The sequence below is a fragment of the Perissodus microlepis genome, chromosome 7, assembly GCF_051167445.1.
Source record: "Perissodus microlepis isolate ML-2025 ecotype Zambia chromosome 7, ASM5116744v1, whole genome shotgun sequence".
NCBI classification, from domain to species: Eukaryota; Metazoa; Chordata; class Actinopteri; order Cichliformes; family Cichlidae; genus Perissodus; species Perissodus microlepis.
In genome coordinates, this window is record NC_140467.1 from 10,617,937 (window position 1) to 10,644,237 (window position 26,301).

General features: G+C 41.4%; 1 protein-coding gene across 1 annotated transcript in view; it reads left to right on the forward strand.

The window, feature by feature from the left end:
• mctp2a (multiple C2 domains, transmembrane 2a) overlaps positions 1-6,959 on the forward strand; it is a 33,204-nt gene extending 26,245 nt beyond the window's left edge. The window contains exons 20-23 of the mRNA XM_084933356.1: positions 1,348-1,457; positions 1,588-1,697; positions 3,899-3,996; positions 6,144-6,959. Coding sequence (XP_084789482.1) covers positions 1,348-1,457; positions 1,588-1,697; positions 3,899-3,996; positions 6,144-6,203 — 378 coding nt within the window. The 3' untranslated portion in view covers positions 6,204-6,959. The remainder of the gene's footprint in view (positions 1-1,347; positions 1,458-1,587; positions 1,698-3,898; positions 3,997-6,143) is intronic.
• The last annotated feature ends 19,342 nt before the right edge of the window (positions 6,960-26,301 follow it).

Below are 26,301 nucleotides of genomic sequence, written 5' to 3' on the forward strand. Positions count from 1 at the left end.
CAAAATAAACTTGAAAGCGTCCCCAGTCAGCTCAACTAACACCTGATGTGGAGTAAAAGACACTCAGGATGGTTTCCTCTGTTTCCCTCTGCCGCCCGGTGCAGTGGGGTGTAGAGCAAAAACGAAGCGTGCACACAGATAGTCGTCTTTCCTCATAACGAGACCGTGAGATGTTAATCTCACAGAAAGCATATTTGTGATAGTTTTTCCTTTTTTGGACAGTGCTAGGCCTTCAGTGTCTGTCCAGATCGGAGCCCAGTGGGGGAGGCTCCGCTAGTGTGGGAATTGCTCTCTTCCTGCGCCTTTCGTGGAGGAGAGTGGGCCCAGCAGTGGGGAGTCTCTCTGTGCTGGCAGACAGCGTGTTCCCAGGGGCTGCCTCATGAAGCTCTGATAAAGGCACTCTGTCTGCGCCCTGTCAATGCACACAGGCTGTGGCTTCAGCTGACTTGTAACACAAACATATAGACATCCTCAAGCCTCCTGTTAGGGTCCATTAGAGCAAGCCAACCACCCCCACCCCCAACACTCTCACCCCCCTTCTCACTCTCCCTCTTCCACACTTCTCTCTGTCATCATTCCTGTCATTATTTCCTCCTTTTGATGTGAGGCTCCTCAGCCCTCTTTAGCTTGTGTTACTCGTGTTATCTCTAGTCTACTTCTCTGCCCTGGAAGGCTTCACAGTTGCCATTATTTCCAAGTTTGATGCAATCATGTTTGCTTCATTTCAAGACAAACAGCCCAATCCGCTCTCGTTCTGACTTATTGCTTTTCCACCTTGTTTATTATCTCAATGCATAAAAGCAAATAGCGCGCTTTGCGTCGTGATGGTTGTGATAATATTCGTGCGTGGTGTTCTAAGCAGGTTGAAGTGTGTGTGTGTTTTTTGTTGTTTTTTTGAGAATGTTAGGATAGGCTAGGAAGCTTGTCAAAACGTGTTCAGACTCGTCCTGTGCAGATTCCTGGAATAAAATCGCTCCTAAGTTGTGAGGACCCCTGCACTTCTTTTCTAGGTCATCTAGTCTGCCTGATTGCAGATGGCCATTTTCTGTACTTTTCATCTACCGGAGAGTCTTGATTGTGCTGCACTTGTGCAACAGCTCCATTGTGTGTGACGGACAAAAGCTGAAATCTCTCAGTGCTCTGAAGCTGTTATGTGGATGGCCGAGTCTGTCTCATCTTCAAAAGCATAGTCTGAAGATGTACAGTGTTTGCTCATTACGGGCCATTCAATAGATAAATCACACATAATAGCACAGCAGAGATAAACTGGTCTTTGTCTACTCTGCCCAACAATTGACACACAGTGTACCTCATCAGTGTCTGTGCATTTTTTTTGTTTCATTTTAGGAACCCGGAAAAAAGGGTTTGATTGATAAGATATATATGGTGCAGGAAGTAGTCCTGGCTGTCCAGAACGTTTTGGAGGAGATTGCAAACATCGGGGAGCGAGTTAAGAAGTAATATGACTATTTCATAATCACCTGCCAAATATCTGGATTTTATTATACATAATACATTTAAATTACTAACATTTTATTGTTGTAGTGTATATATAAAACTTAACTGGACATGTTATTCTTTTTACAGCATATTCAACTGGTCTGTCCCATTCTTGTCGTGCTTGGCCTGCTTGGTGCTGTTTGTGGCAGCAGCGCTATTGTATTTGATCCCACTGCGATACATTGTACTGATATGGGGTAAGTACCACATGTGGAGAAAAATCGCAAGCATGTTTAATTCACAAAAGATACTTAATACCTTTTGTTATTTGATCCATTTATACATATATATAAAACCAAAAATATCCCTACAAATATTATAGAAAGAAATATATACCTATATCATCTTTGCAAAACACAACTTCTTTTAGTCTTCCTAACTGTGAATCCATGATTTAATGAAGTACACTAATTTAAGAACTATGCCATCTCAACACCTCTGCAAATGCACAGAGATCAGACAGCTGCAGAGGTTTGCTCTGCCCAGTGTGGGCTGATGTAGCAGAGCCCAGCAGAGGCATGACCGAGGGTTTGTGTGAAAACAAAGCAGAGGTAGAGTAGCAAGCTGTATATAATACATGATGTCCTTGGGCAGTCTGTAGGCTCCTGGTCTAGCCTCTCATTATCTGCTGTAGTCATAGAGAATAGACCGTCATCTCAGTGGTCAGGGAGATATGCTGCCCTTAACAGACTCTCCTCCTCCAGCTGTAAGCCCACAACCACTGTACTTCCACACTGCCTTCAACACAATCAATACCAAAAAACCACCATATCAAACAAAAAACACACAGTCTGAGACACTCCTCTGCCTTCCCAGTTAACCCCCATCTCTGTGGTTGCAAGGCAAGCCTTTCAAGTTTCTTGCACATATTTAAGTCCTTAGGTTCTTTGTCTGCATGCTGAGGTACAGGCAGTACTGAGCTGTGAATATAATGGTCCCATTACAAGACCCAAGAGATTTTTTTCCCCTCTGTGGTATGGAACTATTTGTAAAGTAAATATAGATGTGCACAAAAAGATCATATTGAAGCAAACTAAAGTGGAAAAAAGTTGTTATAACCGAGTACCTATAGTTCAAATTAAAGTAACTGCTAACACTTTGTAACTACTATTAATGAATAGTACATTTGTGGGTAATTAAATATTTCATTCTTAAATGAGATTCAGATGCTTTAGTAAGCTAAAGCTAAAGTTGTTACATGCAAAGTTGTTACATAATCTTTCACTTGTTTATAAAATTACTAATGCCAATGGGTTAATAACTGATCTTTGATTTATTGTGATTTTACAACGACATGATGCATGCATATTCAAAAACGTTATAACCGATTAATGAATGGTTAATAAATACTGTTTGAGTGACTGATTGTCATTGATTAGTTAATGCACAATTTTACACCCATTAAATGTCAGACGTGCCTAGATCTGTGATTTTAAAAAAAATCTTTTCTTCCCATAAAATTTTGATGCTATCTCCTTTAAACTTCCTGCTTTTTTTTAAACTTTACTTCCTGGATATCCTGTTCTGATGTGTGCGTATGTGACACCATTGCAGTCTTCAAAATTGCACACTGAGCAAATAGTAAGCCCCGATTTATATGTCGAAGGGTAATACTGCTGTTTGGGAGTTGCGTCTCCTGGTATAACCCAGAGACCATTATTACCTTTTGTGGAAGAATCTACAGGGTTCAGTCGGGAAGATGTTTAGCATTTGTTTTTGAGAGTTCTACTATAACATCCTAGGATGTCAAAGGGGGGACCATTTGGCACTAAGGTTCTGAAAAGTGAACCTTACTGCTGATTCAAAATCGTTGTACACCACCTGCTCTACTGGTGATTTGATAAACTGGATGCAGCACACACTGCGAATGTGGTCAGGAGTCCTTCTAATAATTACAAATAAACTTTGTTAATAAAGGGTAAGATCATATTTGAATAATGTTCCTTATGTACAACTCATCCACTTAACACACTGTTTACTGCAACAGCTACACCCTTCTTGCACATGTTCTTTTTCAGCTATTTATTAATAAGCGACTTGTATGTATATATATGCCTGTATATATTGTGCTAGTCTTAGTTAGTGTATTGTCTGTCTCTGTTAATGTTTGTTTATAATGGAGCACTGTAACGAAAAATTATTTCCCCTAGGGATCAATAAAGTATTCTGATTCTGATGATTCTGATTAACAATACTCCCCACATTTTTGGTTGAAAGGACTCTGTTAAAGCAGCATCATGTAATGCATTACTTAAACAAGGTGGGGAAATTCTGCACTGATAGAGTTGCACAACTGTTTTTATTATAGGTGTTATTTACAGTACAAAACTATATAAAACTATATAGACTTGTGTCCTGCACGACAGCTTTATTTAATAATGCATTCCTGTTTTCACAGGCATTAACAAATTTACCAAGAAGCTGCGCAACCCATATAGTATCGACAGTAATGAAATACTGGATTTCCTCAAGAGGGTGCCTTCAGATGTTCAAAAGGTAAGGTCCAATTTTACATACAGATATGGAGGGAATTCCCTGAAGATGTCCGCATTATTTGCTGTACCAGAATTCCCAAGTGTTGCAGAGATATATCCTCTGGCTTTGTTTGATTATTAATGGACACTCGCCTTTAAAGCGGGCCTGCCCCAATTATTCCACAGTGCAACTCCGTGTAGCTGCTGCAGTGCCCGAATAAGGAGATGCTCCGATCTCTCCTCAGCCATATTGCAGAGGCCTTGTCCGTTATTAGCAATTTTGCGTGGCTGATTGAAGCGCTGTGACATAAAAGCCAGTGATTGGCTGCATGCCGACAGAGAGGGCTCCTGACATGTCTGGCTGTTGTGTCAGCAGAGAAACTCTGATGTGGCCCCAGTCACTTCAGGGTGGTAGAGTCAATTAATGTAGTTGCGAGCCCCAGTCGACTTGCTGGGTGCCATATGTGATTACATATTAGCCATGGCTGATCTGTCATTTGCATTTACATCACAGAGCTGAGAGGAGCTGTCAGGGTGTTATAAGTGGCGCTGGGTGCTCGGCGCTCTCTGACTGAGGATTTTGCTTAGCCAGGAAATGAAGTGCCACACAATGCCTTTATCTCGCAGGTAACTCACCAGACAGAATAGAGCGAGAAATCCTGACAGTCTGGATCTGGCAAGGCACTCTCACCCTAGTCTGTTTCTCAGCTGCACCCTTGATGTCCTTCTGCAGCAAGCCATTGCTGACTTCTCTGTGATGTTGGAGGGAGCCTGTGTTGTTTGAGATTTGGCTGACTGAGTTGGCAAAACAAGGTGGTGAATACATTTTGATTCAGAATCCTTTGTATGTCTTTTTCCCCCATTGGGATACACTATTTGAGCTTTGAAATTGACTCATTTTCAAATCCCATAGAAACAATACTTTTTTTTTCCTGTTTTTTTTTTTAGCCTGGATTAAAAGAGGAACTACATCTTGAAAATAGCCTCAGTCATAAAAAAGGAAACAAAACACTCTTAAGATTAATCATAAGTACGTTCCATTATGCGCTGTGAAAAATAACCTTAACATCATATACACAGGAGACCCAAAAACAATAAACCACATATTGGTTTTTTTGTTGACTTAGAACTTCAATCCTCAGATAGGTGTGGACACAGAAGACCACAAAGGAGGAAAATTGACTCCTGTCTTTCTTGCAAATGTGACTTGGCAATTAGTGCTTGTGCACATCTACAAAGTCCGCCTCAAACGGGGACTTCTGACAACACAGTGTCTGTCTTGAAATAAGAAGCATCTGTCAGTTCTGAGGACAGTTTCATGTTCTGATGCAGGAGGCAGTCACTTTGTTCCCACATTCCATCTCCCATTCTAATAATGGAGAGCAGCTAATTAGCATAGAGTTCTTACCTTTATTCAACAGATTCACCGTATTGTTTGAGCTCAGCGAGCAAGCTTCAAAGCAAGTTTTCAAATTCCAACTTGTCTTTTCAGCTTACCCTATGATCGGCCCTCTTTGGCATATGATGGGAATTTTGGTGGTAATTTTAAAAAAGACAAAAATTAGCGTCCGAATAAACCCGATTCTTATTTCGCAAGCACATGCGGGAATTTATGGATGAGAAAATGTGTAACATGAGTTGAGTTCCTTGAGTTTAACACTACATATGTAGCCAGGAGAAAGAACAAGGTCTTAAGTTCAAATATCACATTTCAGGTCCAGTTTTAGCCCGGAGAAATTAAAGTCACGCCGAGGTTTGCAAAGTCATAAAGAAACTTATACATCAACTTGTGTTGGTAGCGCTCAGCTTAAACAACACTAAACACTTACAAAGTTTTCTTTAGGGGACATAACTTACACTGAGTGATTATGCAGCTCGCAACTCCCTCACTGGCCTGGCTGGCAGGTCATCTCAGCAGTTGATGTCTGTTTCTAATATTGTGATTGTGGTGCAGAATGAGGGGGGCGTTCACTGGTACAGAACCCTTGACTCTTCAAATCCTTCCTCCCTGTGATTAATCCCCTCTGCTCCTGTGTTTAAAAAATGATTCATTACAGGCGAGCCTGCCTCGCTTTCCCCTGCACCAGCTCTCCTCAGGGGAGCCATTACCGTGCGCTCCACTGAGCTCGGATTACCTGCCTCTGACCAAACTCCTGTTTGTTTTTACAGGTGCAGTACAGTGTGCTGAGAGCGCCCACCAGCCAGAACCAAGCGCGGAAGAAAAAGTAAGCTCCGCGGACACGCTGGATGAAAGGCTGGTCTCTTTCTAAATGTGGCATGATGCAATCCACCTGACAACAATGCTCCAGTGCCAGCAGAGCCCCTGACCCCGTGCACCCCATCATACCACCCTAACTCTGCTCCCTGCTGCTGAGGGGCAGCTAGCCGCTCTCTGGTTTGTGTGTTTGCCACCCCCCTGACAGGGGCTGTGAACTGCAGCCGCTAGGAGGGCAGCACATGGCGCTGTCAATCACAAGCTTGGAGGTAAAGAAAAGAGAGCATTGCGAGGCTCAGCCTTCATCTTTGGATATAATTTAGAAAGGAATGAAAAGCATCTGGGGCTTTTTTTCGACTTTGGTAAAACTGAGAAATTTGCCTAAAAGAAAAGAAAATACAAACTTAACAAAACACTGCAATGTTCTTTTTTTCTTTATATGTTCATTTAACTAAAGGTCACATATATTTTAAATAACTGTGGTGAAATAATATTTTTTGTTTATATTTAAAATATTAAGGACAGAGTACTGAATTTATCTTTTTTGTGTTATAGATTTGCTTTATTTAACGTAATCCTACAAGCACTCCTAATTTTATCTCAGAAACAAATATAGTCATGAAATGTATTATTTCCAACTTGCTTGGCTTAAGTAAAGTTTTTGTGTTTCCTGTTAAATTCACGTGCAAGTTTTACCTCCTAGCACCGTGTCTGCATCATCAAATGGAGAATCTGCAAGAATCCTGAATAAAGAATCTTGATCAGTTTGAGTTCTTGTTTTTTTTTCAATAACTGCACTCTTGTGAGCATGGATTACACCACTTCTTTACTTGAATACACAGTAAACACATCTGATTACACAACACAGCCATTGAAACGGCGCTCACACACCGGCCACTGCTGCGCCTTGGTTACCAAGCTCACATCAAAGCTGTGTGGCTCCAGTGTGCTTCCTAATGTATTGCTTTGTTGCCTTCTCACAATAACAGGGTCCAGATGAGAGAGAAAGAGCTCATCTCACCGAGAGTACTCTCTCCATCCCCGGCACTTAGTGCTTTATATTTCCACTAAAATCACCTGGCCTATCTAATGGTTGCACATGTACACACACATATACACACACACACACGTACTCTGTTTTTCCATCTGTATTCCCGCAACAGTTTTTCAAAGTCAAGGGATATAGCGTATCATCTCTCAGTGTTCCCGCGCATATTAATTTTAAATACGCAAAATGATCGATTGGCATCTTTGATCATTTTTGATTGTGCAAAACAGTATTTCTTCTTATTTATGTTGCACACATAAATGTTTCACAAAGTGACTAAAGAAATGTCCTTCAAAATAATTGCATCCTGTAGAATATATGAGTACATAAGAGGAAATTAAAACTAGAAATAGTAGTAGTATTTCCTTCTTTGCCCACTAGATAAATGGCAGATACTCTCTTTCACAATATACAATACAATATATAGTTATAATTGAAGTTGAGCTGAACTGAGGAGTGGACTCCAGCAATGGAAGTTTGTTCTAACCAATTGGGGGACTGAGCATCACGGCCGGGTCCCCTCCCTCCCCCCCCCACCCCCACCCCCTCCTCAGGAGTAGCACGCTGGTGAAAGAGCATCCATCTGTGCTTTGTGAAGAGTTTGATTGGCTCAGGGGGACCTGGTGGAGCCCCGGGCTATCTCTTTTGACAGGCTGATAGAGACATCACTGGGCTCTCCCAGGAGCTGCCACCAGGGGTCCATTTCAAAGTGAGAGGGTGTGGAGGTGACCCTGAGCTTCTGACGAGCTAAATCCCACACACTGGCTGAAACCCTCCTACATTCTTGGCTCCACTGGGGCTTGGGGGGGGGGGCTGGTTTTGGCTGTGCTGAGAGGAGGGCATCGCGGGGAGGTGTGTAAGGGGGGGTTACAAGCAGATCCAATGCAAAACCCGATGAAACGTCCCCAAGAGGTGAAACCAATTAAGCGACACTCCCAGGGTACTTTTAAGAGACATTACAGCAAACAACCGGATTTCATCTAAATATCTGACAGAACAAGTGAAAATAAGAATGTGACATATACGGGGCCAAAAACAACAGTTTATCTAAAGTCATCGCTTTGGTTAATAGCACTTAGTTGAAATGATGTGTCATTTGACATATATATTATTATAAAGATAAATTCTTCCAGTTACGAGAGGTCCTAAGGGACTATGGTTGCCTGCCTCCAAGCTGTCAAATCTTTGAATCTGTGGCACTGAGGTTGTGGACTTGGATGTACCCCGTATCATTCATATTCAGTGGATCATACCGAACAGTCTGACAGGGATTCAACAATTGTTGATTCTACTTTGCATGCACCGGTGCGCACTCATGCTCTCTACTTATATGCACATATGGTACGCACACACAAACACACCTAAGCCCCTCTTCAAAGTGTTGTAATCATATTTAAGGAATTATTTATCAGTATATTTTCTCCTGGGACAGTTGCAGATATTTGCAGAGGAAGTCACTGTGCAATATGGTCCCTGAATGCAGTGGGGAAAATCCCTGGATGTTTTACAAGCCTGCTAATGAACATTTCAGCCACACAGCAGTTAACATTGTCTGATCATATTCTTTCTCCAGTAGTAGTTGTTGTTGTGCATGGTGTGGCAGTGATGTCTTCATCAGGCTGTCAAAAAGGAAGTGCCTGCAGCTGTGGCGGATCCCCCCAGAGCCTGTCACACTCCTTGTTTCCATGGCAGTCCTTCAGGCAGCACCACAGGCAGGCTGTGTGCAAGGACCCATACAACCTGTTTTTTCAGCAGCCGCTCTTCTGATGTTCAGCCCTGGAGCGGGCGTCAAACTACCAAGTGCAGAGAGGGAGAGCGAACACTGCACCCTTTGTCGCAGTTCTGTGTTGCTTTACAAGGAGATGCATAGAGAAAAAAAACAAAACAGAACACAAAACTCATTTAAATAAGCCAGTGTTCTCAACAAATCCTTAGTAATTGTTACTATTACAATGCTGTTAAGGTTCTCTGACCTCCCCTCTGACAGACATAATGCGCACGGGAGGAAAAACCAACAAAAGCACCGCTCTCCGTTGACTTACATGTGTTAAAGCGCTTGTGCATGTGTTATTTGGTCTCTTTGTACCACCGGAGAAGCAGGTCATCACAGGAGATCACTGGCTGCTCTGCAATTCCCAAATGGCCTAAATTATTACGGCAGAGGTTACGATTTGCCTCTAAACAGAACACACCAATGTACCAAATGAAACATGACCTGTTGTGTATCAGCTCAGTTGTAAAACACAACGCAGAACATACTGATGTTGCTACAGTTAGCGACTGTTTAGCCCAGTGTATATTAACACGTCTACATGAAACTGCATTGGGAGTTTTTAAAATGATGCTGTAGCCACCTTGAGCTGTTTTCCTCCAGATTGCGCCTTAACTAGCTGGCACATTTCTTTAGTCTCTCCTGATGAAAGACATAAATTATAGTAACCGGGACTGATGTCGTCTCTGGGAATACGGGCGGCAATGTAAGTGAGATAACAACAGAGAGAAAAATGGTCGCTAATAGCAGCTGTTTGCACTAGCTCCAGTTTACTAATAATTCATTTTGTGGCCCACAGTACACGCTGGTGTTAAGAGATGGCAAAAGCCATAATTCTTTATAGCATCAAGAACTGAAGATGGCCTTTAAGAGCTGAAATTAAATCATTGGCCTTTAAAAGCATCTCTCCAAGGGGCGAGCTGCATTAATAAATTCAACTGATTCTGCTTTAATATTATTCAGAGTGCATTAAAATGAAGACAACAGCTGGGATCATGGCCAGTCTCGAGAGCATTGCTTGGGCCAATGAGTGCCGATGAGATGCAAAGCATGTCTAAGTACAACCTTGCGTTGTGGACGTGGAGGGGGACACAAGGTCTCAGTGCCGTACAGGTGCGGGCCTGACAGTTGCTGTTCCCGGATCAGAGGTTGTGCTATACTGACACTGGTCATAGGACAGCCAGTGCCTGCTTCAAAAAAACAATGTCAAGTGAGCCACCCGGCTACCCAGCCGATCAGGCCAGTTGCTGCCAGTATCATGACAGCACTGCTTAGAAGAGCTACAAGAATTTTCACACAATAAACGCTTTGGTTTTACAGTCACTGTTTGGAATAGTTATGGGGTCACTTTGTTATGCTGAAAAATGGAATGGAAGTGTGTGTGTGAGAGAAAAAAAAAGCAGCACTGCAGTTTTGTTAAAAGAAAAAAAAATGAGCGGAAATAAGTGTTAAGCTTTCTAACATTTGGTGTTACATCAGTGCTCTATAGTTAGCACAAGCCCGCGCGTCAGGAAACAATACAAAGAATAATTGAACTGCATATTTCATTCTAATTAACAGTGATATAACGCAATGTGACTCTCAGCCTCCTGAGGAAAGAGCACCATATTTTGTTTGATGAATCTGCTCAAGCCACCGCTAGTCTCGCCGCTAACCCCTGGGGAATCAGGTATCATTAGAGATATGAACAGATCTGCTTTTTTGTCTTGGAGAAAAAAAAAACAGGGGGAAAAACACATTTCCTCAGCACTGGCACACGGGTGAATGTGAAAATGTTCAATATTAATAGCCTTTCATCAAGGACACAATTAGGACACCTCTATTTGACACATTCTATAGGTTCAGAATGAATATGAATATATGGTCCCAAGGAAGGAGCCACTGGCTGAATAACAAAGTGAAATCATCAGGACACCGAGCAGAATGAAGAACACACAATATGCCAGGTGGGCAGCTGATGTATTTTGATTCATTGTGAATTTAAAAGAAGCAAGAGATTCAAAGTATATCAATATTAGCCTGCTTTCTAATTCATGGCCCAGGGCAAGTTGTATATTTATCTAAATTAGCACACATGCTGCCATACAAACACATGAATGCAACACACATATTAAAGGGAGCAAATTACATTCTGCCGTGCTGAGTTGTAACACTTTGAAAGTACAAGACTTGTGTGTTTCAGTATTTTAGTCCTTTTTCAGAGAACAAAAAAAAACTATTAAAACCCAACACTGGTCATGGATCAGTCAGAGGTTCACAGAGAGCACATTTGATTAGTGAGTGCAGTTAAAGATATGTAATTTTCTACACCAGAGGTTCGTGGTTCTGACTGCAAAGTGAAGGTGTGAAGAGGGCTTTGGTGAAGTGAGGAGACTAATCACACGTGCATCACCCCTGAGCACTGTCTCCTCTGAGCTCTGCCACATTATGACACCGTAGAGTCATGTAGCACACAAGCACAGTTAGGCCCATTAACCACAGCAGCTAATTATCGGCTCCTACAAGGTCTTCAAGCTCTCAGGCAATGCATGCTCTCATTTCTGATTAAAAACATAAATGCATTCAGGAAAAAAAAAAAAAAAGAGGATCAATTACACGAGGCAGAAAAGATAACAGCTCTGTACCAGAGTAATTAGGCTGGGTGTTTCATCAGAACCGTTTATTCTGTGATGAAGGTTTAAAGAGTCCAGTGGCAGAAACACCACAACTGTGTTTGTTTTATTTATGATGCTGCAGTGTCACCCACCGGGGCCCAATTAGCCTGCGACTGATGCCTTGGAAAGAATCTGTCTGCGCTGCTTTTGACAGGAAATGAGAGCTTCACTTTGCTTGTGTCCTTCTTGTGACCTGTGAACTTCAACCTGTTTAAGGGCCAACTGGCCAGCAGGCCTGACTCGAACATGTCGCCACAACAAACTTCTTCTCCATTTTCAAAAAATTATTATTTCTTTTTTAGTTAATTTGCCTGCATATATCATACCACTTCACAATGTCAACAGACGGTGCTGTGGGACTTACTTCGCCAAAAGCATCCGCTTCTCTCCTGGCCGATTTGATAGCGATGTTCGACAATGTATGTAACAGCACTCTCACCGTTCCCTACCCACATGAGGGAGCACCACCATAAGGAATGAGCCTGATTGGCTTGAGCTCCTACACCAGTCTCAAACCGTTTGTCAAAGTAATTTTCTTAATTAACTGTGATGTGCTCTGATTAGGATAGTATTTACCAATTTACATCATATCAGGCAGCACAGGGTTTAAATTGGCTTTCATGAACGCAGTGCATATGTTTTACGGCAGTGGAGTGAAATAAAGCAGTAAATGAACTCGTCAAGCTTTGATAGGGTATTACAAATAGGTTAGTCTGAGATTTCTTTTTTCATTTTGGTGAGCTCGGCTTCTCCTTTCAGTCTTAATAACAATAACAACCATTCTTAAATCTACTGTATTAGCAATGCCTCACATTTTCCTCTTTTCCTCCCTGTTAGAACAACACAGCGCTTCATGTAATCCTTGAATAACTGCACACACGCATGCACATACGCAGGCGCACACACAGAGACACACACGGACAGATGTAGTTTATTAGTTTCAATAGGCAAATGAAAAAGAATGTCTATGGTCCTTTAAGCAAGCAGCAAGAGACCAATTAGCAAGTATCTCTATTCAATTTCTCCATATCTCTACTTAGTGAGTGTGAGGGAGAGCAAGGCCTGGGAGGAGGAGTTTGAGCAGCACAGACAGGAAGAGAGAAAACAAAGCCATCATCTCCCAGTGCTTGCCCCCCTCTCCCCTCTCCTCTGCAGCTCCAATTACTGGCTTCTCTCCCTGCCATCAGTATGCAGCAGGGCCGCTCCTCTCCTCCACTCGCCCCAGGCCATTGAATACGTTACCTCTGCTATGGGGCTCGGGGCTCAGGGGCACTGCGCCCCCTAACCCCCTGGATAATTTGGGATTCCTGCTCCTGCCTTGGAGAGCTGAAAACAAATAAAAGACTCAGATAAATATAAAAAATAAGGTTGCCTCACAAATATCCAGAGATCTACTGATTTATTGATTTGTTCATTCCACCACTTATTATTTGTAAATCATTACTGATCTGCAGCCACCCACACCTCCATCTGAAACCTATGCGAGGGGAGAAGACTACACTTCATTCAGGCACTAGTTGAAGCGGATGAAAAAGTGGTTTTTAAAAATTTGTTTTTCTTCCTTTAAAAATGTCCTGAACAGCAACAACAACTGGAATTGTTATTTTGAAGGGCATTACACAATTTCAATTACAGTTGAAAGTACTGTTCATTCATAATTGTTCATTGTTATTGTTCGATTTTGCTAACAAGTGCAGTAGAATAACAAAAACTTTCTTAAATTTTCTGCAAAGAAAAAAAAAGCAACCTTTTTGTTTCTATAACAAAAACCAGCGCCAGGTGAGAATTACCGCTTTCATTCTTTTACACCCCAAAATCTGCCTGGTGCACTTGAGGCGAGTCTGTATAGCTGTTCAAACTAGACTGCCTCTGGCTTAGATTTCTCTTCCATCTCCCCGTCTTTGTCCATGTTTCAGATCGCTCACAGCTACAGACCACAGAACTCCTATTAAAGCACTTCAGGTTTCATAAGCACTACAGAAAGCCGCGTTTTGAAATCCCTTTTAAACAAAAACTAACAAAAACGGCAAAGTATGACAACCTGCTAATCCGGCTCCCCAGCATCACTACTTACATCACCATCTCAATGCTCAAGCGAGCCTGAATGTACCAAAAATGCCCACAATCATAAAATGAATAACAAAATGTTTCTCTGCTGATGTAAAACTGTAAAACAGGTTGGGTTTTTTTGTGGTTTCGAGCCTTTCATGTTGACAAACACAGCTACACTGTAGTTCTCATGCTGCGGTCTGTGTCCACAGCTGCTCTCTTTCCACTTATTCTGTGAGCAGATGCATGCTTTGCTCTTTTGCATAGAGCCGCATGACTGAATTGTTTTGGAGATAGGGATAACAATGAAATGCAAAGAAATGGGGTGGAAATTGTACCATGAAAAAGACGCTCTTCCACTTCATTGTACAGCTTGAGGTCGTAAAGGAGAGCAAAAACCCCAACGCGGGCCGTCCGAGTCAGATAGCACTCACATTGCACGGAAACCGCTCCATTCTCCTCGTAGTGACACCAATGCCTGTTTAATATGCTTCTGTTTCTCAAAGAAAACCCCAAAACTATTGCTGTAAATGATTACTAGATTACTTAATGTAGCGCTGAATCAATTCTCAAATGTGTCTGTCCCTGGTATACAGAGCAAGGCGGGGTGGCGGAGCAGAGTGAGACAGTGAGCATGATAGAGCCATAGGGGAAATTATGAGACTATTAAGGAGACACTGTTGTTACTCTTGGCTTCTTACAGGATTTTGCCAGTGGCTGTATCTCCATTTTAATACAGCAGTTGGCAGCAACTGGTCATGCAGTAGTGAAGCTGCGAGCCACTTGATTTTAAATTGCGATATTGTCAAATAATTTGTTCACCAAATCAGCTATGATGTAATGTTAGGTGAGGTAATCCACTTACAATGATTAAGATGCCCTGTTTTCTTCTTTCTTCCATTACACTGCAGCAGAAGATTCTAGCTTTAATTCCAGTGCTTGTTGAATGTAACCGAGTGCTGCTCCATAATGGTCCATGCATAAGAAATTATGCATTTAAAACAAACCACATACAAGGCGGAATTTGACAAGCTCATAAAGTATCATCTGCTTAAATGCCTTATGACAATGTAAGATTAATGACCGTGCATTCAGTGCTAAGCAGCAGAGGTAGAAGAGGCACCTGCTCCTCAAAGGCCACCTCTAATCGTTCTCATCTGGACTCCCTGCTGACATACTAACCTGCTGTTCTTAGGGAAAGGAGATCTGCCAGGTCCTCAAACACTTTCCTGGGCCCGCCGTATTACTTTCCTAATTCAGCCCAGATGTGACGTCCCCACTCTGCCATCCTGTTTTTTCCCCCGCTCTGGTTCACCTCATTCCCACCTGCTAGCTGACCCGCGGACCCAAGGCCCAGACTCTCATTTGGTTTGCCTCTCCAAGTAAAGTCATGCTCTTTGAATTGCAGCAATCTTTTTTTCCTCCTTTCCTTTTTTTCCTCAGCCTGGGCGACTGTAGTCAAGTCCACATAGTGCACACAGGAATCTTCCTGCCATCACATGCTTGCATTCCTACTGTTGTCTCCATAAGAATTCCCTTGTTCAATCCACTAACACTTATTAATTTTTCCATATAGATGGCTAATGATCTTCCTATTGACTCCATTGTGTTGGGCTCCAAAGATCACTACTTGAACAACACTTTATGAAGAAGCAAGCGTGATTTCTGTGTTGCCCTGTTGGGGGTTGGTCTTCTGTTCTTCATACAAACATCTCATGTTGTTGAATATTTTGCAATTATTATTCCAAAAAAGAAATGTTTTGCTAGTAAGGGACTAAAATGAGAAATTATTCAAGCAATGTCACCGGTGGATGATGAACACCATCAGCTAGCACTGACTGCCTGAAAGACTTCTACTTTAATTGGATTGCAAGGCTTCCCCAGGCTGATGGACATGTTTGTCTCTCAGGACCACTGAGCGTCTGCCTCCACTGGATGGGCCCCAGTAAATAATCTCTCTCCCCTAAATGCTTACCGTTAATTGTGTTTTTTTTCCCTCCTTCTTGTTGAGATGCGCTGGTGTGGGGGCGTGGGGTTGGGGAATAATTAAGACAATGCCTTTGCGCTTCACTTTGGAGGCAGGGATCCCACTAGAGCAGAGGCAGGTGCCTCTTCCTGGAAGAGACTCGCTGACAAGACCTGCCAATCAAGCCTGTGGAGCTCTCAATTTCTTGAGCTCTTAGGTACTCTATTCCCTTTAGTCCGTTTATTCCAAACACCGTTTTAAAATGCTGGGGATTAAGCAGGTAGCAAACAGGCCCAGTCTGTCAGAGGGAATCAGTGTTCCCCAGCCTACGTGAACATTGTCTTTCTCAGCCCATCTACAGCTGCACTCACAAAGAAATGGTTTTTTGTCTTAGAGTTGATTAGACGTCTCATATTTTTAAGGGAAAACTGTTATAGCAGAATTCAAATCTTTGGCGAGAAATATTTGAGCCTTCATAAACCCAATTGGAAATAAACGATGTCTTTTGTTTTCAGAGGTTTTATCCATTAACAGAGAACGCCAAACTGAGTCAGTTCTTCGTAAATGCTCACCAATGCTTCTGAACTTTCTCTGCGCTTCTTGCAGCTGAGCATTTGCATGGAGAGTAGTACAAAGAGTCTTGAGGAACACAGAAGGAGACTACTTTTTGTTATTCTTATACCTGACCCGGAGGGCATTGTCAAACTGTGCAGAACCGTGTGGACACAGCATATAGTATAATAACATAATCAAGGCAAAAATGTAATGGTACTGAAAAAATGGTGTATCTCTTTAAACTTGCTCCTCATCTAGTAGACAGGCTGGAGAGAGGTGCCAGCAGCTATTCATGATGAACGGGAAAGCAGGTCATGGAGTCACGGCCACTAAGAGCCGCTGTGCTATAGAGTGCCAGTGACAGGCTTGTACAAGGCCAGGGCCTCATCTGGCTGCAATGCCAAAATTTAGACACTGAATATGTTTTTTTTGTGGATACAGCTTTACACACACACATGCACAAAAACAAAGAAAGAACCCCATCTCTGTCACATAACCACATGCAGTTGATTAGAAATAAAAGAAACAAAACCTCACCGAATTTAAAATCACTTTCTGTATGTTTGTCTCATTCTCATTTAACTTTTTTTTTTCCAGTTCATTTTTATTTTTGGAAAAAATGGGCAGCTGCGCACTTTGCTCAAAATGTGATCTGGAAGTTAAGCAAATGGGAGAATGGTTCTGAAATCCCTGGCAACGATAGCCACTCGTCACACAGACAGGAAATGGACAGCCACTTTGGAGAAATTCAATTCGGTTGTCGGACACTGAAAAAAATTGAATCATGCAGACATTTGAGGTGATTTAATGGTGTTAACATGCGCACAGTGGAACTCCACTGCTTGCACTGCACAGGCTGTGGATTATTGAGTTCGGTGTAAAATCAGTCACTTCTCCAGAGTCCATTTGACTAGGAGAAATGGATGGACATTAGCAGGAATTCTGAAAGTGGCTCATTTTTTTGAATAAACTGGTGATGGATCTGTCTTCAGGCACAGTTTTAACATCTGCTTGAGATTGACTGGATCACACTTCTGCGTTGTCTTACTTCAAATGTATTCAAGTTACATTCAGATTTTTTTAAGTTACCACTTAATTTCTGATATTTCACAAAAATGGTCAAAAAAGATGCCAATATTCTGAAGATCTGCTGTGTTCTGTATTTAAATATTGTAGATATTTCTATAGTGCATACTACATATTTTCTACCTGCTATGCAGCAATATGGACCCAAAAACAATCCATGATGTCATCTGGGACTTTCATGTTGTTTATGTATGTAATGCATTTTCTGCTGCCATGCTCTGCATTAACAGTTGTTAGGTATCCTTGCTAGAAAAATTATGGCCCAAGGCTTCTTGGCTTAAAATGCAGATGATAAATTTTCCTCTAATCAGTACAGCACTTCCCCTGCCACTCTGCTTACCTTGGGTTAAGCAGGACCAAAGCCCTGCTTTCCAGTGAATGGAAATATTTGTTGGCTGGTTTTAAAACACTTTTGTCTCCTATAGTAATGCGTCAGGCAGATGGCCCGTAAGGGGCTGCTAGCAGGATTTTTTTTCTGCTGTGCTCTATCTTCATTGTCCAGCCAAAGTTTTGTCAAAACTAGAAAATTATGCAAGACAGTTCAATGAAATATGCTTATTTTCCTATTGTATAGTAATGCATACAATATGGTTCAAGAATTAGAGCTGGTCTTCCACTAACCAGAAGATTCTGATTGGATCTTGAGCTCTTCCAGTCCACATGTATCCTCGGGGAACATACCAAACCTCTAAAACTGTCCTCATGTGTGTCACTGGTGTATCTTTGATAGTGAAATTCCTCCAGGAATGTGCGGGTAAACATGACATATAGTGGTTGATAAGACTAGAAAAATGTTACATGTGGTTTAATTGTCATATATATTTCATATCCACTGTTTATATTTGCATAACACACTTGGTACACTGGTGGGAACTGTAAAGAAAATAGAGGTCTCTCTATAGATCCCGTTTGGAAATTAAAAGACTTCCCATCACTGGCAGCTGAGTGATACTTAATAAAGATATTTTATTTTTCAGATTTAGAAAAAAAACAAAACATAAATAGTTTCTATTTTTAATACTAAAATCTTCTTCTGCTTTTCGCAAGGAGAACTCGCAAACATAGTCCCTCTTTGATCTCATAATCCTGTTTGGGCAACATGTTTCTCTTTCATTTTGAATGTCACTGGGACCTCCAGAGTCTCAACAGTGTGCAACCAGATAGTTTGACATGGCGTTTTACTTTGTGCACTTCAGTAAAGAAATATTATTAAACAACAAATGAATTAATTCTTTGCAGTCCCCGCTGGTTATTGTCAGGTTAAGTTTGTCAGGTGTTTGACATGAAGTGTTTTGTCCTCCTCACCAGAGGAGATACGAACAATGTCCATTTCTAAAGACTTCCTCATTAGCTGCGGAGAGCGTGGGAGTGCTGGTATCTGGAAACAAGCTTTAGCTGACTTTTTTCAGACTACAACAACATCCTTCTCCCTATGCTCCATGCACATGTCCTCTCACTCCGTGCATTATAACCCTGATGAGCTGACCACATCCTTGGAACACTTCACAAGATAAATAATTGAACTCTCAATAGCCCTTGATGGACAAAAATTGCTCCTCCAGCTGCCACTTCTTCTTTTGCTTTGTTCTCGAGAGCAACAACAACAAATGGGCCTCTGCAGAATCCCACACTAAGAAAACACATTTCACAATGATAACACATAAGAGCTGGGGTTGCATTACTCTCCTGCTCTGATGATTTGTGCCATTAGAGGTAGTCTATGTGTTGTACAAATAGTAATAAAGAAGCCTTCAAAAGAGATATGTGATCTTAAAAGAGTGTTTTATGCTGGCAGATGACTGATGTCACTATCATCAGTTATCTGTTACCACCTAACTTGTCTTTTCAGCAATCAAGAGAGGAGCCAGACAAAGGTTTCAGAGGCAGAGAGGAGTCCCTCGAACAATAGGTGGCAGTGTGCTACCACAGAAGGCAGCTACAGTATCCTCAAGTTGTTTGAATCCAGTCTTGGCAGAGGAAGGCTTGAGGCTGTTCTGTGGATTTAATTAGACAGAAACAGATACTCACATGTTCATTTCTCAGCTGCCTCCCATCCATTTCTTTACAGTCTGTTGGGGAAAAACGCTTTATGGTCCAATTGTAACTTTAACTGTGAGCACAGAAAGAACCACACATTCATAGTGAAAAGCCAAGTGTTAAGACCTTGTTTCACACTTCCTAGAGGCACCCATTACAGCAGGTAGAGCTGTCAGAATCACAGGCCAACTGTTAAAATACACAAAAGAGAGGGCAAAGACTTTGGACAAAGAAAGTACATTTTTTCCAAAAAGTCTTGAGGTATCCTCCTGAATGAAGATCACACCCAAACAAAGACCTCTTAGGAAAGTTTGTAGCATGACTTTAAAACACAGATTTAAAAAAAATAAAGTAATAAAGTGATCTTACCTGTATTATTTCAAATTATAGGATAATGTTGTGATTATTAAACACTTTGCTGAAATAAAAAACAACAACAAAAAAAACAATGTCTACATTTTAATTTGATCTGACAGTTGGCTATGCTAACATAATGCATGGTAACATATGTGACAAACGCAAGCAAAGGAACAAAGCATGCCAAGAAAAGATTAGAGTATAATTGAATGAGAAGGAAAATGTGGCTGTGTTAGCCACAGTCGGGGTACGAGGAGCTGGAAGAACAACATTTAGGCTATTGGTAGTTGAGAAAGTGGCGTGGCCTACCACTAACCTTCACATCTATATTAAAAGCAAGGTGTCACTGCATGCAAATTAGACGTAGCCGGGTAAAGCACTGTTAATGAACCCAGCCATTGAACTCCATACAGCAGGCTTGTCGTTAGATAGGTGCACCATAAATAGTCCATTTGGCCGAGAGCCAGAGGGAGAAGCTAAGGCAGAGTTACTAGCAGTAGGATAGGGCCTTTATTGTGTTATGACAGACAGAGGGGACGATCAGACAGGATAGAGATATGGGCTTTCCTTTCCAGATTAATTAAAGAAAGGATCAATTAACAGTGATGAAAACCATGGCAGCATACTGACTAGCTGATAGGCCAATCAAGCCTTGAAATGCAGAGTAGTTGGCATGTTTTATCTCTCCAAACTTAATTGCAATTTTCCAGGGGGAATGACGTGATCAAAATGGAGGGGTGAAATTAGCTCCACATGAATAAAGTATTTATTTGATGCATTTGTTCTGTGATTTCAGGACTAAGTATGTATTGTGTTCGTATAGGGCACAGGAGTTTCTCTTTCCACAATTTATTCTTCCCCTGCCTGCTCACCTTTATCATGGTAATTGTGAACATGAGTCCAACCTCAACATTAGCTTTTGCTGAGTAGGAAAATGCCTTGGCTAAGGGCTATTTGTCCCACATTGCCCAATCATGCCAGATGCATGTGGTTATACAATATGGAGCATTCATGAATTCATTTGCATATCAGGAGATGAATTTCATGCACCCATCACTACTGCAGATTCGAGGCAATAATGACTTTACAGGAGATGAAAGGAACCAAAATTCGTTGGCTCACTGGTGGGAGCGAAATGATTGCACTATGTGCAAAGAGTTAAAGAGGATGTATACATGAAGATAAAGAGGACTTCTGCTAGGCGTAGTTTGATACATAAAATGTAGTTTACAGCAAGTGTGTCATCGTCTATTCCCAACAAGTCCAAGGTTTATCAAATTCACATTTAAAAAAGGAACTTAGACAGTTAAAATGCCTTAAAACTAAGCTCCACCGCACCGTTAAAAGCAGTAATTTAACCCAACAAAATCAAATTCTACTGGTGGTCTTTAGAATGTTACCATTTGATTGTTTTTAATAATTTATCCAGTTATTATAACAATATTAGCTAAGATTAAACACATACACATTGCTCATTACCTTGGGAACACAGCCCACCAAAAGCTCATTTCCTGTTGAGGAAGACTGCCTAACCCCGATTGACCCTCAGATATTCCCATTACCATGGGCCAATGTTTAAGGGAATCTTATTGAGCTACCTCAGCTGGAATACCCACAACTGATTTATGAGCAGAAGACTACTCTGCTTTTAATGATTATCTGTTTATTCTGCCCTCCTCACAAATCAGAATCAGAAACAAGGAATTATTATTCAAATGTGCCTAAAAAAAGAGCATGGGAGAGAGAGGGGGGGGGAAATCAAAGCAATCACACCATTTGAATCTTCTTCTTGATGAGGAAAATTAGATTTAAAAATAAAGATGAGCAAAGATAAATTTTTGAAATTCTCCTAAGGATGGGGATTTTGCTAATGGGTTTATTTTCAAGTTAGTTTCTCAGCTGGTAACATTTCTAAAATCTGCTTATGTGCTAGCAGCAAGTGAAAAAAAAAGACAACATGCTTGACTCCTTATACAATCTGTAACTAATTAATCTAATCCCTGTCAGTCTTTAAACAACACCCCGATGGAATATATGCAGTCCACCTGTTCCTGTGATACTTTTTCTTATTAGCTCCAAGCTGTAGATTCAATAACCTCTCGCTTTTTTTTTTCTGGAGGTTTATGACCATTATGCACAACAAGAATTCTGAGATCTGTGCCGGTAACAGTGTTAGATGGAGGAGAAGCTTAAGTGAGTCTGTCATGGTAATTATGGTGGATAGTTGAGGACTATCAGGTCCTTAGCTCTCTCACTGCCAGTCTGATCTATCCCGAACATAAAGAGTCTCCAGTGTGCCTGGGGGGAAATTGAAAAGATGCACTTATCTACCTAATGGCAATAGCTGAGGCAAATCACATGCATTGTATGGCAAGGAATAACTATGCGAGGCATGAGTGTATTAGCGTGTGCTCTGCGGCCGTGTTTCGCTTCATGTTTGATTATCCATCAGGCTGTGTCTAAATGTGAATACTATTGCAACCAGCTGACTGGGTATTGCCACAGAATTGTCATTCATTTTATAATTTGCTAACTGACAATCCAGGCAGTGTTTGACAGGAAGAGAGTCTGGAAGCAGCAGTCAACATCTCGCAGCACCCATATGAAACAGCAATGCCTGTTTTCTTCTTATTTCTGCATGTCGGGCGACAGCTTTCAGAGCAGCATGATGCCACTGAAACACTGAAAATTAACTTAGCTTGACTGTAGTGGGGAAGGGGGATTCTGGGATTTTGCATTCAAGCTTTAGATGATCAAAAAATGTTTACCTCCATGCTAGTACTGTATGTAGTTAAGAGATGGGGGGTTTTCACTCGTGGTAATGGTTTCGTAGCACATTATCTCAAGTATATAAGTTACTAAAATGAGACAGTGAGACTCTATGAAACCAGAGTAAGCCAGTAAATCTAATGTGTTTGTGCACGGACATCAATGGTGATGCAGAGCCGTTTTACAGTCATTTATCTGAAAATGGCAACATAATGTAATAACATTTGGGAAGCAACTGTTTTGATTGGGATGGGACACCATGCCGAGCTGCAGTTACATGCTGAAAACACAATATTAGTGTCCATCATTTGAGGTAACTAACAGGGTTTCAGTTTCAGGGTTTTTGGGAAATCAAATTAGTCTGCCAGACATCCAATTTGCGTTTTGGTTAAGTCAGATGTAGCCGCTGCTTAATATGCTGGAGGCCACAAGACAAGAGAAGAGTGGCTCATTTGCGTTACGTAACTCAAAAATGTGTAGCTCTTGCTGTGAAATGGAAACTTTTATTTTGCTAAGAAAAGAAATGACCTATGCTTGATGTACCAAAGACCTTGTAATCAAAAGGTTCAAATGCACACAGCAATCGGCTCAGCTTCCTTTCTGTGAATAATACATTTCTATTAAAAAGGCTCATTAAAATAATTGTTGGTCAATAAACGAGCAAGAGTAGATGTTAGCCTCCAAACATACAGCAGGATTGTCAAGCGTCTATGGTGAGCACACAGTTCTTCCACAGCTAAATCATATCAGATGGACTATTGACAGCATCCTGTCAATAGCTGAGCCCTTGGAGGGTTAGCTATTTGCACATTGACTGATTGACTGTTTCTTAATAGACACATAATTGGTGACAAAGACCTTCCAATGAAGTGTCATTTGCCAGAGCATTTGTGATAATTCACAGCCTGTCCCATTTTCTGTTGGACACAGTCCCAAAGTAGGGACTGTGATGAGTAACATGAACAACTAGACAGTGTCACACTGAGAAGAGAAAATTATAATAAAATATCTGAAGCATGGAAATAGCTGAGAAATATCTGAGCAGCAAACATGACAGACTTAAGACAAACAACCCGCTTGCTGGTATAGAATCCATAGATGGAAAGTGGAAAACGCAATATGGCATTTTGAAGCTTTGACCTGATATGGTATTATTCACTGACAGTAATATTACATGCTATTTCCAGTCTGTGGACAATGTTGATGGATAGTAATTTTCACATGGCACTTTTGTTTACCTTATTTATCTGCTCCCCTGTCAGCCACAGCCTTCATTGGGGAACCAGAGCACTTATAGACGGCTGTGGGGTTTGCACTGTAGTGCAGACATTTAAAAAAGAAGATTTAAATAAAAAAAAAAATTAAAAAAACAGAAGAAGTAGAATTGCTCCTCCTGATCCTGCAGCATTTCATGAAGGCATTGCTTTTCAAACCAGCTGCTTGGAGGATTTTTAACATCTATTAATGCAGAATTACTCCAATTACAAGACTTCTTTGCACCAAGGCCCCCATCCACTGCTTGTGTTAGATAGTGCACACCTCTGGGAGCCAATCACAGCCTTCACAGCCACTGGCAGCAGATGTAAGCAATTTACTTCTGATTTCTTCATATTCAGTGTGAGACGAGCTCCTGGTGACCCACGACCCTGGAGCCTGCAGGATTCTAACCCTATCAAATTAAAGCTCTCTGCTCACTTATTCCCTAGCGCTCCTCTGGTGCTAAGCAGCCATCTCGCTGCATAGCAACGCCGGTCGGGCGTGCTCGCTCATACGCCCTGCCTCATCAGCTGCTATTAGGGAAAATATACAGTGCTCTAATTGGATGAGATTCAGCTAAGGAAGTGCAGTTAAAGGTCATTTTCCACCGTGTGCCTCCTGCTCTTCAGAATAATTTCTGTGTCCTCCGTCTTTGTGAGCTGTTAAACAATAGGGCCAAAGTTACAATCCTTTCTCTCTTTTCCTGACAGAGTGCCACAGGCCGTGATGAGCAGCAAGTCCTATGAATCATGTAAACAACATGGCCAGACAGCGACTGACGGGAGCTATGTCAACTGCACATATCCTTTACTGCCTCCCTTCAAAGTGTCCTGGTGCCCATGTCGTAACCTCGTCGTTAGCCAATTGCAGAAATTTGCAAAGGTTGGCAAAGACTATCTATGATTATAATTAGCATACACCTTCGGTAATTTCCCTTCATCTTATCAGGTTCAAAAGCTACTTCGGTATGTTTCTGTTTAATATTTCATATAAAAATGGCAAAAAGGTGAACAAACATTTGCAGTGTTTTTGCTCAGCTAATACGATTCTTTGAGATGTGAAAGAAATAGGTCTGCATAGTCATACGTGATGTGTTTCTTGTAGACAGAAGCACAGTCGCCAACACAGGCTAAAAAAAGTCACTCGACATTAACAGCAGTTAAACTGCCAAATAATATTTGAGGCAATTTCTAGTTTATGTACAGAAAATAGTTGTTATCTGGACCCTGTAATTACTGTACTTGCATCAGAACTGTTAATGAACAATATCTCAGCATTAGCACATCGAAAGGAATTTCTTCTTAACGATCAGTTTAAAACCATCTTCAAGTTTGGATTTTATGCTTAAAGTTAGTGTTGCTTACTAGTAGACAGAGCCAAGAAGGATTTCTGAAGCCACTATAACCAGCTCTGTAATGGTGACCTCTGTTACTTTGTTTAAATGCACATCAACATTTGATGCTATGCACTATAAATCCCTCATAAGATCCACAAGCCTCTTAAGTCACGGGCCACTTCATAAATAAATGATACTCTCTACTGAGGGGCTTGTGGCTCCCGTCTTGTTCAGTTCACCGGCTTGTGATGCAATAATGATGAACACAGACCTCCAGCTCTTTCACTTAGTGCTCTAATTTATAGGGGGACAAACATGAGGATCAGCATGCAGAATCAATGTTTGAGCATTAAAGTGAGCATAAGCCATTAAAGAGAGCATAAACGGAATTGCTTAAAAATAAAAAAAGTGTTATTTTCAGTGCCATTTAGAAGCATGTACTACTATTTCTTTTAGATTAACAGTCGACAGTGCTTGATATGTAGATATTTATATATAAAATATTGAGTTGTTTTCTCCCACATGGTCATAAGATTGATGTAAACTAAGAACGCTTTCAGTAATATAACAATGTGGGTGTAATATGTTATATTTAATCGAAAACATTTATTTTGTTGCACAACTGATAACCCATAACTTAATGTGTACGCTTTTCTTTTACCACTGCTCTACATAAAATGTGCAAAAATGTGTTGTTTTTAGTCTCTCCCCAGTGTCTGATTTGGCCTGTGCTGCAGCCTGGTTAGCTCCTTCCAAGTAAATGCTGTAGTTTTGTGTGAACTCACAGTAGTAGGTGATTTTAGAGGCTCCCTGTCTGCCAATTTTACAGCTGGAAGGGCAAAGGCCTTTTGAGCGCCACTGGAAAACTGAGAGACATTCACCGAATGAGAGGGCTGGGCCCTGAGTCCCACAGCTTCTTCCACCTTTTGTCCTGCCTGAAAGGCCTCACTGCCTGAAACGCATCACTTGACGCCCAGTGTTTGCTGTTGGGAAACCTGATTAAAGGGGGGTGAGACATACACATACACAGCCTAAGCCTATCAATGACTCTCACAGCCCCCCAAGTTACTGTATTTGTCCTTGCAGCTTGGGTGCTCAGAGTGAATGCTGCTGTCCATTGATCTTTGTCTGATAAAGCCGCTGGCGTGGTGTGCATGGTGCCTTAAGGGTTTCATTCCACTCAGGCGAGTCCATTTCAGCGAGCTGTGGTTGAGCTAATGTGGGACA